The following is a 13,200-nucleotide window of genomic DNA, read 5'->3' as shown; positions in this document are numbered from 1 at the left end:
CACTAACATAAGATTTACTAAGAGAATGATGTACAGGCACGTCTCGCGCATTGGTGGTTACAGGAAAGTTAGGGACATTTCCTTTATTGTGGAAGAAACGGTGTTGTGTTTTTGCATTCTCTCTTTATTGAATGTTCATGTTTGTGCCCAGTATTGTACTCGCCACTCTGGGACATGGCTGAACTTGCAGGCTCAACCAACCCCTCCCTCCCTTTTATGCATTGTAAATAACATTGTCCAAGAACATTGCACTGAGTGCTGAATTTGGGTGCATTTGAGTGCTATAGTGAGAGTTTAGTGACAGGGATATTAAAGGTTTATTTTTATTTTTATCTAAAGTCTAGTCTTTCATTTAGTTAATTAACTTAAAAGTTGATGTTTGGTTGAGAAGGTGGTGAATTTTCAATCGGCTTTAAACGAAGGTTCTACTTGCAGCTGGAGCTTGTTAATTAGTTAATTGGATTAGGTCAGTTTTTCAGAGGCTAGAGTCACAGTATAAATGTGAGCCAGCTACAGTGCAGACTTTGTTTGCACTGAGTGCTGAATTTGAGTGCTATAGTGAGAGTTTGGTGACTGAGGGATATTAAAGGTTTATTTTTATTTTTATCTAAAGTCTAGTCTTTCATTTAGTTAATTAACTTAAAAGTTGCTGTTTGGTTGAGGAGAAGGTGAATGTTCAATCAGCTTTTAACAAAGGTTCTACTTGTAGCTACTTGCAGCTGGAGCTTATTAATTAGTTAATTGGATTAGGCCAATTTTTCAGAGGCTAGAGTCACAGTATAAATGTGAGCCAGCTACAGTGCAGACTTTGTTTGCTCTGATTGCTGAATTTGGGTGCATTTGAGTGCTATAGTGAGAGTTTGGTGACTGAGGGAGTTAGGTGAGGAGGGAGCAAGGTCCTCCTTTCATTTCATTTCCTACATTTCCTCAAAGAGCGTGAAGGGAGCCGGGAGTTTACAGAGACTGCAGCTGACTGGGAGCAGAATCGGAGGGTGGAGTTCCAGTTGCTCCACAGTGCATCTATATTCTGTAAGGTAAGAGGGGATGGAGGCTAGGGCAGTTGCATGCTCCTCCTGTAGGATGTGGGTGGTGAGGGATACCACCGGTGTCCCCGCTGACTATACCTGCGGGAAGTGCACCCGACTCCAACTCCTCAAGCGACCGTGTTAGGGAACTGGAGCTGGATGAACTTCGGATATTCGGGGAGGCAGAGGGGGTCTTAGAGAAGAGTTACAGGGAAGTAGCCACACCCAAGGTACAGGACAAGAGTAGTTGGGTTACAGTCAGGGGAAAGAAAACGAACGGGCAGACAGTGCAGGGATCCCTCGTGGTCGTTCCGCTTCAAAACAAGTATACCGTTTTGGATGCTGTTGGGAAGGATGGCCTACCGGGGGAAGGCTCTAGCGGCCAGGTCTCTGGCACTGAGTTTGGCTCAGTGGCTCAGAAGGGAAGGTGGGAGAATAGAAAAGCAATAGTTGTAGGAGACTCAATGGTTAGGGGAATAGATAGGAGATTCTGTGGTCGCGAGCGAGACTCTCGGAAGGCATGTTGCTTCCCGGGTGCCAGGGCCAGGGATGCCTCGGATCGTGTCTTCAGGATCCTTAAGGGGGAGGGGGAGCAGTCAGAAGTCATGGTGCACATTGGTACCAACGAGTTAGGTAGGAAAAGGGGTGTGGATGTAATAAACGTGTTCAGGGAGTTTGGCTGGAAGTTAAAAGCCAGGACAGACAGACAGTTGTCCTCTCTGGTTTGTTGCCGGTGCCACGTGATAGCGAGGCTAGGAATAGGGAGAGAGTGCAGTTGAACACGTGGCTGCAGGAATGGTGTAGGAGGGAGGGCTTCAGGCATTTGGATAATTGGAGCGCATTCTGGGGAAGGTGGGACCTGTACAAGCAGGACGGGTTGCATCAGAACCAGAGGGCACCAATATCCTGGGAGGGGGGGTTTTCTAGTACTCTTCGGGATGGGTTAAACTAATTTGTCAGGAGAATGGGAACCGGACTTGTAGTCCAGCAACTAAGGTCACCGATGTTCAGGACGTCAAAGCGTGTAGTGAGGCAGTAGGGAAGGTAACACTGACAAAGGAGAGTACTTGCAGGCATGGAGATGGTTGAAGTGTCTGTACTTCAACGCAAGAAGCATCAGGAATAAGGTGGGTGAACTTAAGGCATGGATCGGTACTTGGGACTGCAATGTGGTGGCCATCACGGAAACCTGGATAGAAGAGCGGCAGAAATGGTTGTTGGAGGTTCCTGGTTATTGGGGGTTGCATTGTTAATTAGAGATAGTATAACAGCAGCAGAAAGGCAGTTCGAGGAGGATCTGCCTACTGAGGTAGTTTGGGTTGAAGTCAGAAATAGGAAAGGAGCAGTCACCCTGTTAGGAGTTTTCTATAGGCCCCCCAATAGCAGCAGAGATGGGAGGAACAGAATGGGAAACAGATTTTGGAAAGGTGCAGAAGTCACAGGGTAGTAGTCATTGGTGACTTCAACTTCCCAAATATTGAGTGGAAACTCTTTAGATCAAATAGTTTGGATGGGGTGGTGTTTGTGCAGTGTCCAGGAAGCTTTTCTAACACAGTATGTAGATTGACCAGAGGGGAGGCCATATTGGATTTGGTACTTGGTAATGAACCAGGGCAAGTGATAGATTTGTTAGTGGGGGAGCATTTTGGAGATAGTGACCACAATTCTGTGACTTTCACTTTAGTAATGGAAAGGGATAGGTGCGTGCAACAGGGCAAGGTTTACAATTGGGGAAGGATGAATACGATGCTGTCAGACAAGAACTGAAGCGCAGAAATTGGGAACATAGGCTGTCAGGGAAGGACACAATTGAAATGTGGAACTTGTTCAAGGAACAGATACTACGTGTCCTTGATATGTATGTCCCCGTCAGGCAGGGAAAAGATGGTCGAGTGAGGGAACCATGGTTGACGAGAGGTTGAATGTCTTGTACGGCTGAGGAAACAAGGTTCAGACAGGGCACTGGAGGGATACAAGATGGCCAGGAGGGAACTGAAGAATGGGATTAGGAGAGCTAAGAGAGGGCATGAACAATCTTTGGCGGGTAGGATCAAGGAAACCCCCAAGGCCTTTTACACATATGTGAGAAATATGAGAATGACTAGAGCGAGGGTGGGTCCAATCAAGGACAGTAGCGGGAGATTGTGTATTGAGCCTGAAGAGATAGGAGAGGTCTTGAACGAGTACTTTTCTTCAGTATTTACGAATGAGAGGGACCATATTGTTGAATGCGGAACACATCTTTGTGAAACAGACTGGTAAGCTCGAGGAGATACTTGTTCGGAAGGAAGATGTGTTGGGCATTTTGAAAAACTTGAGGATAGACAAGTTCCCCGGGCCTGACTGGATAGATCCAAGGATTCTATGGGAAACGAGATGAAATTGCAGAGCCGTTGGCAATGATCTTTACGTCCTCACTGTCAACAGCGGTGGTACCAGGGGATTGGAGAGTGGCAAATGTAGTGTCCCTGTTGAAAAAAGGGAATAGGGATAACCCTGGGAATTACAGGCCAGTTAGTCTTACTTTGATGGTAGGCAAAGTAATGGAAAGGGTACTGAGGGATAGGATTTCTGAGCATCTGGAAATACACTGCTTGATTAGGGATAGTCAGCACGGATTTGTGAGGGGTAGGTCCTGCCTCACAAGCCTTATTGAATTCTTTGAGGAGGTGACCAAGCTCGTGGATGAAGGTAAAGCAGTGGATGTAGTGTACATGGATTTTAGTAAGGCATTGATAAGGTTCCCCATGGTAGGCTTATGCAGAAAGTAAGGAGGCATGGGACAGTGGGAAATTTGGCCAGTTGGATAACGAACTGGCTAACCGATAGAGGTCAGAGAGTGGTGGTGGATGGCAAATATTCAGCCTGGAGCCCAGTTTCCAGTGGCGTACTGCATTGGTCAGTTCTGGGTCCTCTGCTGTTTGTGATTTTCATTAATGACTTGGATGACGGAGTTGAAGGGTGGGTCAGTAAATTTGCAGGTGATACGAAGAATGGTGGAGTTGTGGATAGTGAGGAGGGCTGTTGTCGGCTGCAAAGAGACATAGATAGGATGCAGAGCTGGGCTGAGAAGTCGCAGATGGAGTTTAACCCTGAAAAGTGTGAGGTCCATTTTGGAAGGACAAATATGAATGTGGAACACAGGGTTAACGGTAGGGTTCTTGGCAATGTGGAGGAGCAGAGAGATCTTGGGGTCTATGTTCATAGATCTCTGAAAGTTGCCACTCAGGTGGATAGAGCTGTGAAGAAGGCCTATGGTGTGCTAGCGTTCATTAGCAGAGGGATTGAATTTAAGAGCCGTGAGGTGATGATGCAGCTGTACAAAACCTTGGTAAGGCCACATTTGGGTACTGTGTGCAGTTCTGGTCGCCTCATTTTAAGAAGGATGTGGAAGCTTTGGAAAAGTTGCAAAGGAGATTTACCAGGATGTTGCCTGGAATGGAGAGTAGATCTTACGAGGAAAGGTTGAGGGTGCTAGGCCTTTTCTCATTAGAACGGAGAAGGATGAGGGGCGACTTGATAGAGGTTTATAAGATGATCAGGGGAATAGATAGAGTAGACAGTCAGAGACTTTTTCCAAGGTGGAACAAACCATTACAAGGGGACACAAATTTACGGTGAATGGTGGGAGACATAGGGGGATGTCAGAGGTAGGTTCTTTACCCAGAGAGTAGTGGGGGCATGGAATGCGCTGCCTGTGGCAGTAATTGATCGGAAACATTAGGGACCTTCAAGCAGCTATTGGATAGGTACATGGATTACGGTAGAATGATGGGGTGTAGATTAATTTGTCCTTAATCTAAGACAAAAGTTCGGCACAACATCGTGGGCCGAAGGGCCTGTTCTGTGCTGTATTTTTCTATGTTCTATAACTCTCTGCAGGGATAATTGAAATGTTGGTGAACTCAAAACCCTGTAAGGACTCTGCCAACCTTCACCCGTGACGGACCCACACATGGAAAGCACTGACACTGCCTTTAGGGCCCCTTATTTTCTTACCTTGACTAACTGTTAATCGGTTGCCACAAAACTCAAACACCACTGACTTTACCTTGAAGGTGGGATGCAATTTTTAAGAAAGTTTAACATTGAATATTCATTACAAGTGGGAATCCACCAGATACCGCAAACACACCACTTGACTTAAACTCTGCATATCAACTTGTTATTGGGAGATTGAAATTTTTACTCCCACCTAATTCAGTCACCCAGCACATTATGTTTCCTGCTCTTGCAGGCTGCATAAAATCCCCCTTTAATGGGTGAGCTGCTTTTCGAATTCTTCCTGAGGACACAATCTATATAGAACTACATAACTATGTGTTGAATAATGCAGTAGTGCACACATATACTATTGATAACTATCGGTGGCTTCTTTTTATTAGGCAATGGAAATTCCTCCAGTGCCAAAGTGTATTGGGCCTGGCTGTGCCAACCTGGCCTCCACCGACTCTGTGTACTGCAGCAGTGCCTGCATACTCAAACATGCTGCAGCCACTATGAAATCACTCAGCCAAGCGAAGGATCAGAAACAAAAGACAAAAGGAAAATCAAAGACTGAGAAGGTGGCTTCATCCAAGTCCCTTACAGAGGTAAAGAGAAATTATTGATGTGAAGAAATTATTCTTCTATAATATATGGAATAAAAGTATTGGCCGTAAGGAGCATTTGGTGGGAAATAATTAATTGATTAGGATTGAATTATATTGCGGAAAATATTGTTTGAGGGAATAGGTGAGTAGGATCCCACCCATTTGTGTTGCAGAGTGGATTTCGCAGCAAAAAATTAACTACTTACGTACAGCCGTTTGGATTTTGTGGTTCAAGGTCTTGTGTTTACTTCACCTTTCAAGTATGGAGTAAAAGACCAGTGCAAAATGATGATCATGCTTGCCAATGTAATGTTGGCCCTGCCCCCTGAGAAACCCAGCACCGATCTGAGTTTTAGTATGCAATCTGTGCTGATAAAACAGCTACTGGTCTTCCGTCCTTTTGCACTCCTGTAACAACGCCATTCATTTTGTGATCTACAAACTGAATATTTTCTTCACCTATTTCGAAAATAGCTGCAGTAAATACGGAGATTAATAATTTACTTTACTGTTTGAAATATCCTTACTATGTTTGACTTTGCCATATGCGGTAACATCAGATTTTAGAAATCATGTAGAAAGATGGAATTGCAATTCGGACAATATTTGTGCATATAGAATCATAAAATTGTAGACTAATACAGCAAGAAGGAGACCCTTTGGCCTGCTCTTTCAGTGAACAATTAAATTCCTGTAGCTCTGCAACGTTCGCCCCTTCCAAGTACTTAATCCAATTTCCTTTTGAAGGCTACTATTGAATCATTATCCAACCCCTATCAAGCAGTGGTTTAAAAATTATAATCAGTTGTGTAGAAAATATTTTGTCATGTTGCCTGTGGCTTTACTTTCAGTCACCTTATATTTGTGCCCACTGAATAGTGATATTATAGCCAGTAGGAACCATTTCACTTTATTTACTCATCTAAACGTTCCACGAGTTTTAAACTCAACTTATCAAATTTCCTCTTGGCCACCGTGACACTGGAGAACAATGCCAGCTTCTCCATTCTTAACTACATAACCTTCATCCTTGGGAGTTGTTCTAGTAAATCTTCTGCACCCACTCAAAAACCTTATGTCCTTCCTTGAGTGTGGTGCCCAGAATTGGTCCACAGTGCTCCAGCTGAGACCATATAGGTTTAACATACAAAACGTATTTTCACAAATGCACCAACAAGATATATTAATACAGATTTATTTTCAAAAAGTATAGTATTTGAACAGTGTTGCTGTAACCCAGTAATATCTGAGCCCAAACAAATAAGCTAAGGTATTTCTGTTAAATTATAAATAAGACTTAGGAGCGTTTATGCAGTTAAATGTTGGTAGCCATATTTTGGAATTGTTTAAATGCACAACATACACCAGGAAAAAAATCAATGACTCAATTGTTTTTAGAATTTGGTAATAAAAGTACTAAGATTCAAATAAGGTGAAAACGTTGAGATAATACACCTAAGCGTATGAGAAGAACTTGCTATTATGCTTCATTAGATTTTTAAAGTTCTAAACGTTTTTGACATAACTTGGAGTTTATTGCATCTTTTTCTGTGAACTCTGTGATTTGTATTTAACACTTTCTGGGGGAATTCAATTTCCATAACCTTTTGTTGCTAGCTTTTGGTTGGCTCTTAAATGTTGCCCGTTGTATCTTTACTTAATTTGCTCTGTTTCTATAACCTTTGCTCTAGAGTCGCCAGGTATTGTTATGATACCGCCACGAGGTTCAAGTTCAAGTACTGATCAATAACTCAACACACCAATTAGTAAGATTCAAATCAAAACACATTTATTATACACAGTAAATCAATACTCATGCATAAACTCTACTTTCTAGACTATTCTCTATCACTAAAAGGCCTATACTTAGCTTCGGAATTGACCCACCAGGTCAGGGGAACAAATGGCCTTTCGTTCGATATTAGTCTGCAGGATTCAAAAGCTGGTATGGACTGGTAGCTAGGAGCGCCTATCTCGTAGCGTGCGTTGACTGGAGACTTACTTGGTTGATGCGGCAGCTTGGGCAGTTCACTCTCAAGGGTTGATTCGCTGCTGAGTGACCCTGCCAAGAAGGACGATTTGAACTTGGGGACTCTACTTTATAGTCCCCAGAGGCTTCTCGCCGTTCGGGGCGGATCCCGTACCTGGTTCCAAGTGATTGGACTACATTCCAATCACTTGGATCGATTTCTCCTATACTGGAGTTGTTCCCTGATCGCTGGGCGGTCCCTGAGTGTCTGTTGGCCTTCCTTTGTTTTGGCTCCTGCTGGCGCTGAGGAGTCTGTCTTGGCCTTATTCACCTTAAATGTTTCCATTGTACCCGGGGATCGCTCATTAGTATGCAGATGGCTGTGAGTTTCTGTGCTGTCTGGGCTTTTACAAGTTCTAATACACAGGATTTCTGCACTTGCTAGTTTTTGCCTGTGTTGGCTGAATTTCCCTGCAGCCTTTGCAGATCTCCATTTTAAGTCGGGTGGTGGCCAGCCCAGGTGGCTACACCCCCTCCTTGTGATCCCTAACACAAAGCGTGAAGGATCACATAACTGCGTTGTCTTCTCTTCCTGACCCAGGGAGCACTCTTCCATGGCCTCTACACTGACCATAACTATGTGTGAAAATTTTTTTAACGAACAATTCTAAGTGGCGCTATGTCACACAGGGACATGCATTACAACAAAAAAAACCGGTACCTCTAACTATCTCTCATAAACTACACTCACTCAAACATTCAATCATACTCACTTCCTAACAATACAAAAAATAATAGCAGCATTCACATTTTTCCTCTGGCTTGGCAGTCAAGCACAGAGGTGTACAATATTCCCGTTGTAAACGAAACACATTTCTTTATTTTTAAAAGGTGCAACACAAATGTTCTTTATTGTAGATCAAGGGGTTCGTGGTCCTGGTGATAACCGAAAATAGGGGATCTTATCCTGTATACCGGGGTGCGAGAGCGGTAGGCTCTCCTTCGCCATTTCCTCATGCGGATAGTCTGCACGATGCTACAGAGTATCGCCAATACTGGAAGGGATTTAAATACGTATGATAGTGAATACCAGGTTATGAACGTATCCCACCATGATGGTGTGTCGGTGACTATCTCGGGGTTAACTATTTTAGGGTGTAGTGTATGGTGGGGTGGGAATCATTCACGGCCTGTGTGGTAGGGGTCAGGGGGTTCGCATTCGCGCACGATCCTGCTAAGATCCAGGTGACCATGAAGGTTGTCTTCGTCTTTCTGTCTTTTTCTTCCTCTGGAGTTCCTGAGGTTCCGGGGTTCTATGGACACAAGTGTAATATCTGTTACTATCTTGTGTAATATCTTGGATGTTAGCATGTCTGTCTTTTAGTGCCAATTTCCCTTTATAATGTGTCACCATGTGTGACTCCTTTTTTTTTAAACCGAAAATTTGGACTAGACACACTTTAAAAAAAAAAACTGAAACAGTGCGAGCCGTCTCGCAGGCTGTGTGATTTACCATCCAAATGCTTGAGGATGTAAATAGCATAGGGATGGCAACCTAAGGGTTGCCTGAAAACAAAACAAAACTTTTTGAACCAAGAGTGCTGAAATTAGGTGCATATGGGCCGCGACGGGTAAGATTTGGATGGAATCCCTGGGTAGGACGGTGATCAATGCCGTATGTGCTCTACCCGAGTGTAGCTGACCAGAGGGGGGGTCGGGGGGGGGGGTCCTTGGGCAGGGCGGAGACCAATGCCGTTTCTCCACTGCCTGAGCAACCGGCAAGAACGGGCAAAAATGTAGTCATCGTGGGGGGTTGCTGTAATGGTTCTACCGTCGAACCAGAAGAGCGGTTATGAACGGGGGCTGGCAAGCTCTCAGCGGTTTCTGTCGGTAAGCGTGTGGCCGTGGAACTTCCGAGTGTACGAACAACACTTAACAATAACACTAACAAACAACATTGAACAACATTCTGCAGGTTCCATCAGAAAGGACACCGTTTCTCCCAAGCGGTTCCTTTTAAAACATCATCTGGACACCTCAGTTATCAGTTGCGAACAGGGTCGCAAAGAGGTTCTCGTTTTGGGAGTCAGACTCAAAGTCATCCTCTTCTCCCGGATGCCATACTCTGGAATGGATGAGGGTAAAGCTGCATGGTGAGACTTAGGGTCCATCTCGTCGTTTCGGACGAGCCTGTATGAATTATCGCGGTGCCAAAAAGCTGTGTCTAATTCTGTGGGGACGGAGTCGTCATCGTAGGGCGGTGGTCTTTGGTGTGGTTTGTTGAGGAATGTGATCAGGAAGGGATCACTCGAATCGTGTTCAGATTCGCTGGATGTGGGGCCTGTTGCATGGGGATAGTAGGGAGACGTGCTGTGGCTATTGTCTGTGTCACAGTCGCTGTCTGTGGGCGTTCTGGAGCGGAGTCTAGAGTTCGGGGGTGGAGTCGAGGTTGAGTCCGTGGATGTGGTGGGCGTGTTGGGGGACGGTAGGGATACATTGGGTATGGACTGGGTGTGACCTGCTGCGTCGAGCATGACGTGGTGTGCGTGGTTGGACTGTGGGCTATATGCCTTAAGCTGGTTAATATGGAACCACGCTGTCTTTCCGTTGGGGTACTTAATTTTATACACTGAGAGGCTTACTTTGTCCGCAATGGAGTACGGACCCGAATACTTCAGTGACAGGAATGTGCTGGGGTTGTAAATGGAGAGCATGACCTGCTGTCCTACTTCAAACTCAGTCGCATGCACTGTCTTGTCGAAACAGGCCTTGCTCTGTTTCTTTCTAGTGCCTAATCTTGCTGCTAGCTGAGCCGTTTTTACATTTTCGACTGCGTTCTCGTGTGTGAGGGCCGTCACTTCGGGGCTGATCAAGTCAAGTCCTAATAAAAATCTGTGCCTTTCATGGGGCGTCCGGTCATGAGAGTGTGTGGGGTGTATTCTGTGGATGTCGAAACAGTATTTCTCAAAAACATCAGCGCAAAAGGGAGGACTGAATCTCAAGTGGTGTTGTTTTGTTGGATCATTTTTCTGAGGGTTGCTTTTAGGGTCTGATTCATGCGCTCCACGAAACCACTTGACTGGGGGTGGTATGCGATGTGGAATCTTTGGATAGTGCCAAATACCGTGAGGACGTTCTTCATGACACGTCCCGTAAAATGGGAATCTTGCTCGGATTCAATGCTGCGGGGGAGTCCCCATCTCGTAAAGATGTGGTGGGTTAAGATCTTGGCTGTGGTCTTTGCCGTGTTAGTTCTGGATGGGAATGCCTCTACCCATTTCGTCAAAGTGTCTGACGACTAATACGCACTTGTAACCATTCCTGCAAGATTATCATAGAATTTACAGTGCAGGGGGAGGCCATTCGGCCCATCGAGTCTGCACCGGCTCTTGGAAAGAGCACCCTACCCAAGGTCAACACCACCACCCTATCCCCATAACCCAGTAACCCCACCCAACACGAAGGGCAATTTTGGACACTAAGGGCAATTTATCATGGCCAATCCACCTAACCTGCACATCTTTGGACTGTGGGAGGAAACCGGAGCACCCGGAGGAAACCCACGCACACACTGGGAGGATGTGCAGACTCCGCACAGACAGTGACCCAAGCCAGAATCGAACCTGGGACCCTGGAGCTGTGAAGCAATTCTGCTATCCACAATGCTACCGTGCTGCCCACAATTTAAAAAAAATAATAATTCAAATTTCTGCCGTTGCAGGATTTGAACCTGGGTCCCCAGAGAATGACTCTGGGTCTCTGTATTACTAGTCCAGCGACAATACCACTATCCCACTACCTCCCCTGAGTTTTTTTTATAACCGCTTATTGTCACAAGTAGGCTTCAATGAAGTTACTGTGAAAAGCCCCTAGTTGCCACATTCCAGCGCCTGTTCCGGGAGGCTGGTACGGGAATTGAACCTGCGCTGCTGGCATTGTTCTGCATTACAAGCCAGCTGTTTGGCCCACTGTGCTAAACCAGCCTCGAGGGGGCAATGGTCCTATAAAATTAATCTGGAGGTTAGTCCAGGGGCCATTAACGGGGTGGGTGTGGCTAAGTTGAGCTTTCTTTGCGTATCTGTCTGGATTGTTTTGGGCACAGATAAGGCAATTCTCAATGTAGTGCGTTATGTCTTTTAAACTTGGCCACCAACAGAGCTGCCTGAGGTGGGCTGTAGTGGGATCAATTCCCTGATGCCCATGACTGTCATGGAACAAACAAATAAGCTGATTTCTGTCCTGTTCAGGAACCACATAAAGTGTGTCTTTTAGGACCACACCGTCATGTGTGGCTAGTGCGTTTTTAAATCTATTGTAAGGTGCCGTAAATTTTCCTTTCGAAAGCTCCCTGAGATTGCTATCTTGCTTCTGGGCCTGCACTAAATCCTCGATATTAGTCTGTGAGACCTGAACTGCATTCACTGGGGCGCTTTCGGGGGGGGGGGGGGGGGGGTAGGGGGTAGTCCAAAAATATCCATGCCTGGAACCTGCTTTAGCCAGTGCGTCGGCTTTTACATTTCCAGGTAGGGAGGAACGGTGGTGACTGCGAACTTTAACAATTCCAAATGTCCTGTCCCCTGCTTTCTCTAAAATGTGGCGGAGCAATGGGGCAGAAGGGAGGGTTTTTCAGTCTGCGGAAACAAATCCTCTTGCTTTCCACAGGGATAGGAATTCTGTAAGGCTGTTGCAGACATAGAGGCTGACCGAGTATATGTCTGCTGGGCTAGGGAAGGAATCTGGGTGATCCACTATGTACGCAATGGCTGCTAGTTCTGCCGCCTGCGTACCTAAGTGTCCTGGTAGTTTTAAGGAGATTTCTTCTCGGACGCGTCCCTGCGCGTCCTCGACATAAATGCCGCATCCTGTAATGCGCTTCCCGTCTAATACAGTGGAAGAACCATCCACATATATCCTTAAGGGTTCACACGTGTCTGTGTGCTGGGGGCTCTGGGGTAAACTACCTATCTTTTTGGGGGGTGTTTTCGCAATAAAGGGGCCTGTGTTGTGGTGCGGTGAGATGATTTCACATTCTTGGGAAGTGCCTGGGTACTGAAGGTTGTCGGCTAGGAAAGTGTAGGTCTTGGTCCTTTTTACAGTGATGTCCCTTAAGTCGTCCGTCTAGTAAAGGTTGGGTGGGGGTGTGTTCCGGGAGGATTGTGATGGGGTTTAGTCCGGTTATGTAGGAAAATTACTGAACCGTGATGGGATTTAGTCCGGTCATGTAGGAAAAATACTGAACCGCCCAGAAAACTGCGAGCAAGTGCCTTTCACAGGCCGAAAATCCCTGCTCCACAGGATCTAAAAGTTTGGAGGCATAAGCCACAGGTCTTAACTGTTCGTGCCGTTCCTGGAGGAGCACGGCCAAAAGGGTACGATCTGTGCTAGCTATCTCTATAGCATAGGGGGAAAGCGGGTCTGGAACCTGTAGTGCGGTAGCTGCAATGAGGGCTCTTTTCAAAGCAGCCACAGCATCCGTATGCTGCGGAAGCCATTCCCAAGGGGCTCCTTTCTTTAGGAGTTCCGAGAGGGGTGCTGCCTTGGTGGCGAAACCGTCAATGTGGTTTCGGCAGTAGCCAACTAGTCCGAAAAACGACCGGAGGGCTGAAACATTCTG

The 13,200-nt window shown here is 45.9% G+C and overlaps 1 protein-coding gene across 8 annotated transcripts in view; it reads left to right on the top strand.

The window, feature by feature from the left end:
* LOC140428638 (death-inducer obliterator 1-like) overlaps positions 1-13,200 on the top strand; it is a 208,984-nt gene that overhangs the window by 100,135 nt on the left and 95,649 nt on the right. For all 8 annotated transcript variants that reach the window (XM_072515307.1, XM_072515305.1, XM_072515306.1 and 5 more), the window contains one exon: positions 5,411-5,617. In XM_072515307.1, the coding sequence (XP_072371408.1) occupies positions 5,411-5,617 (207 nt within the window). The remainder of the gene's footprint in view (positions 1-5,410; positions 5,618-13,200) is intronic.

This window comes from Scyliorhinus torazame, chromosome 8 (assembly GCF_047496885.1).
Source record: "Scyliorhinus torazame isolate Kashiwa2021f chromosome 8, sScyTor2.1, whole genome shotgun sequence".
NCBI classification, from domain to species: Eukaryota; Metazoa; Chordata; class Chondrichthyes; order Carcharhiniformes; family Scyliorhinidae; genus Scyliorhinus; species Scyliorhinus torazame.
Note: the sequence above shows the minus strand (reverse complement) of the source record. Positions and strands in the feature narration are given on the sequence as shown.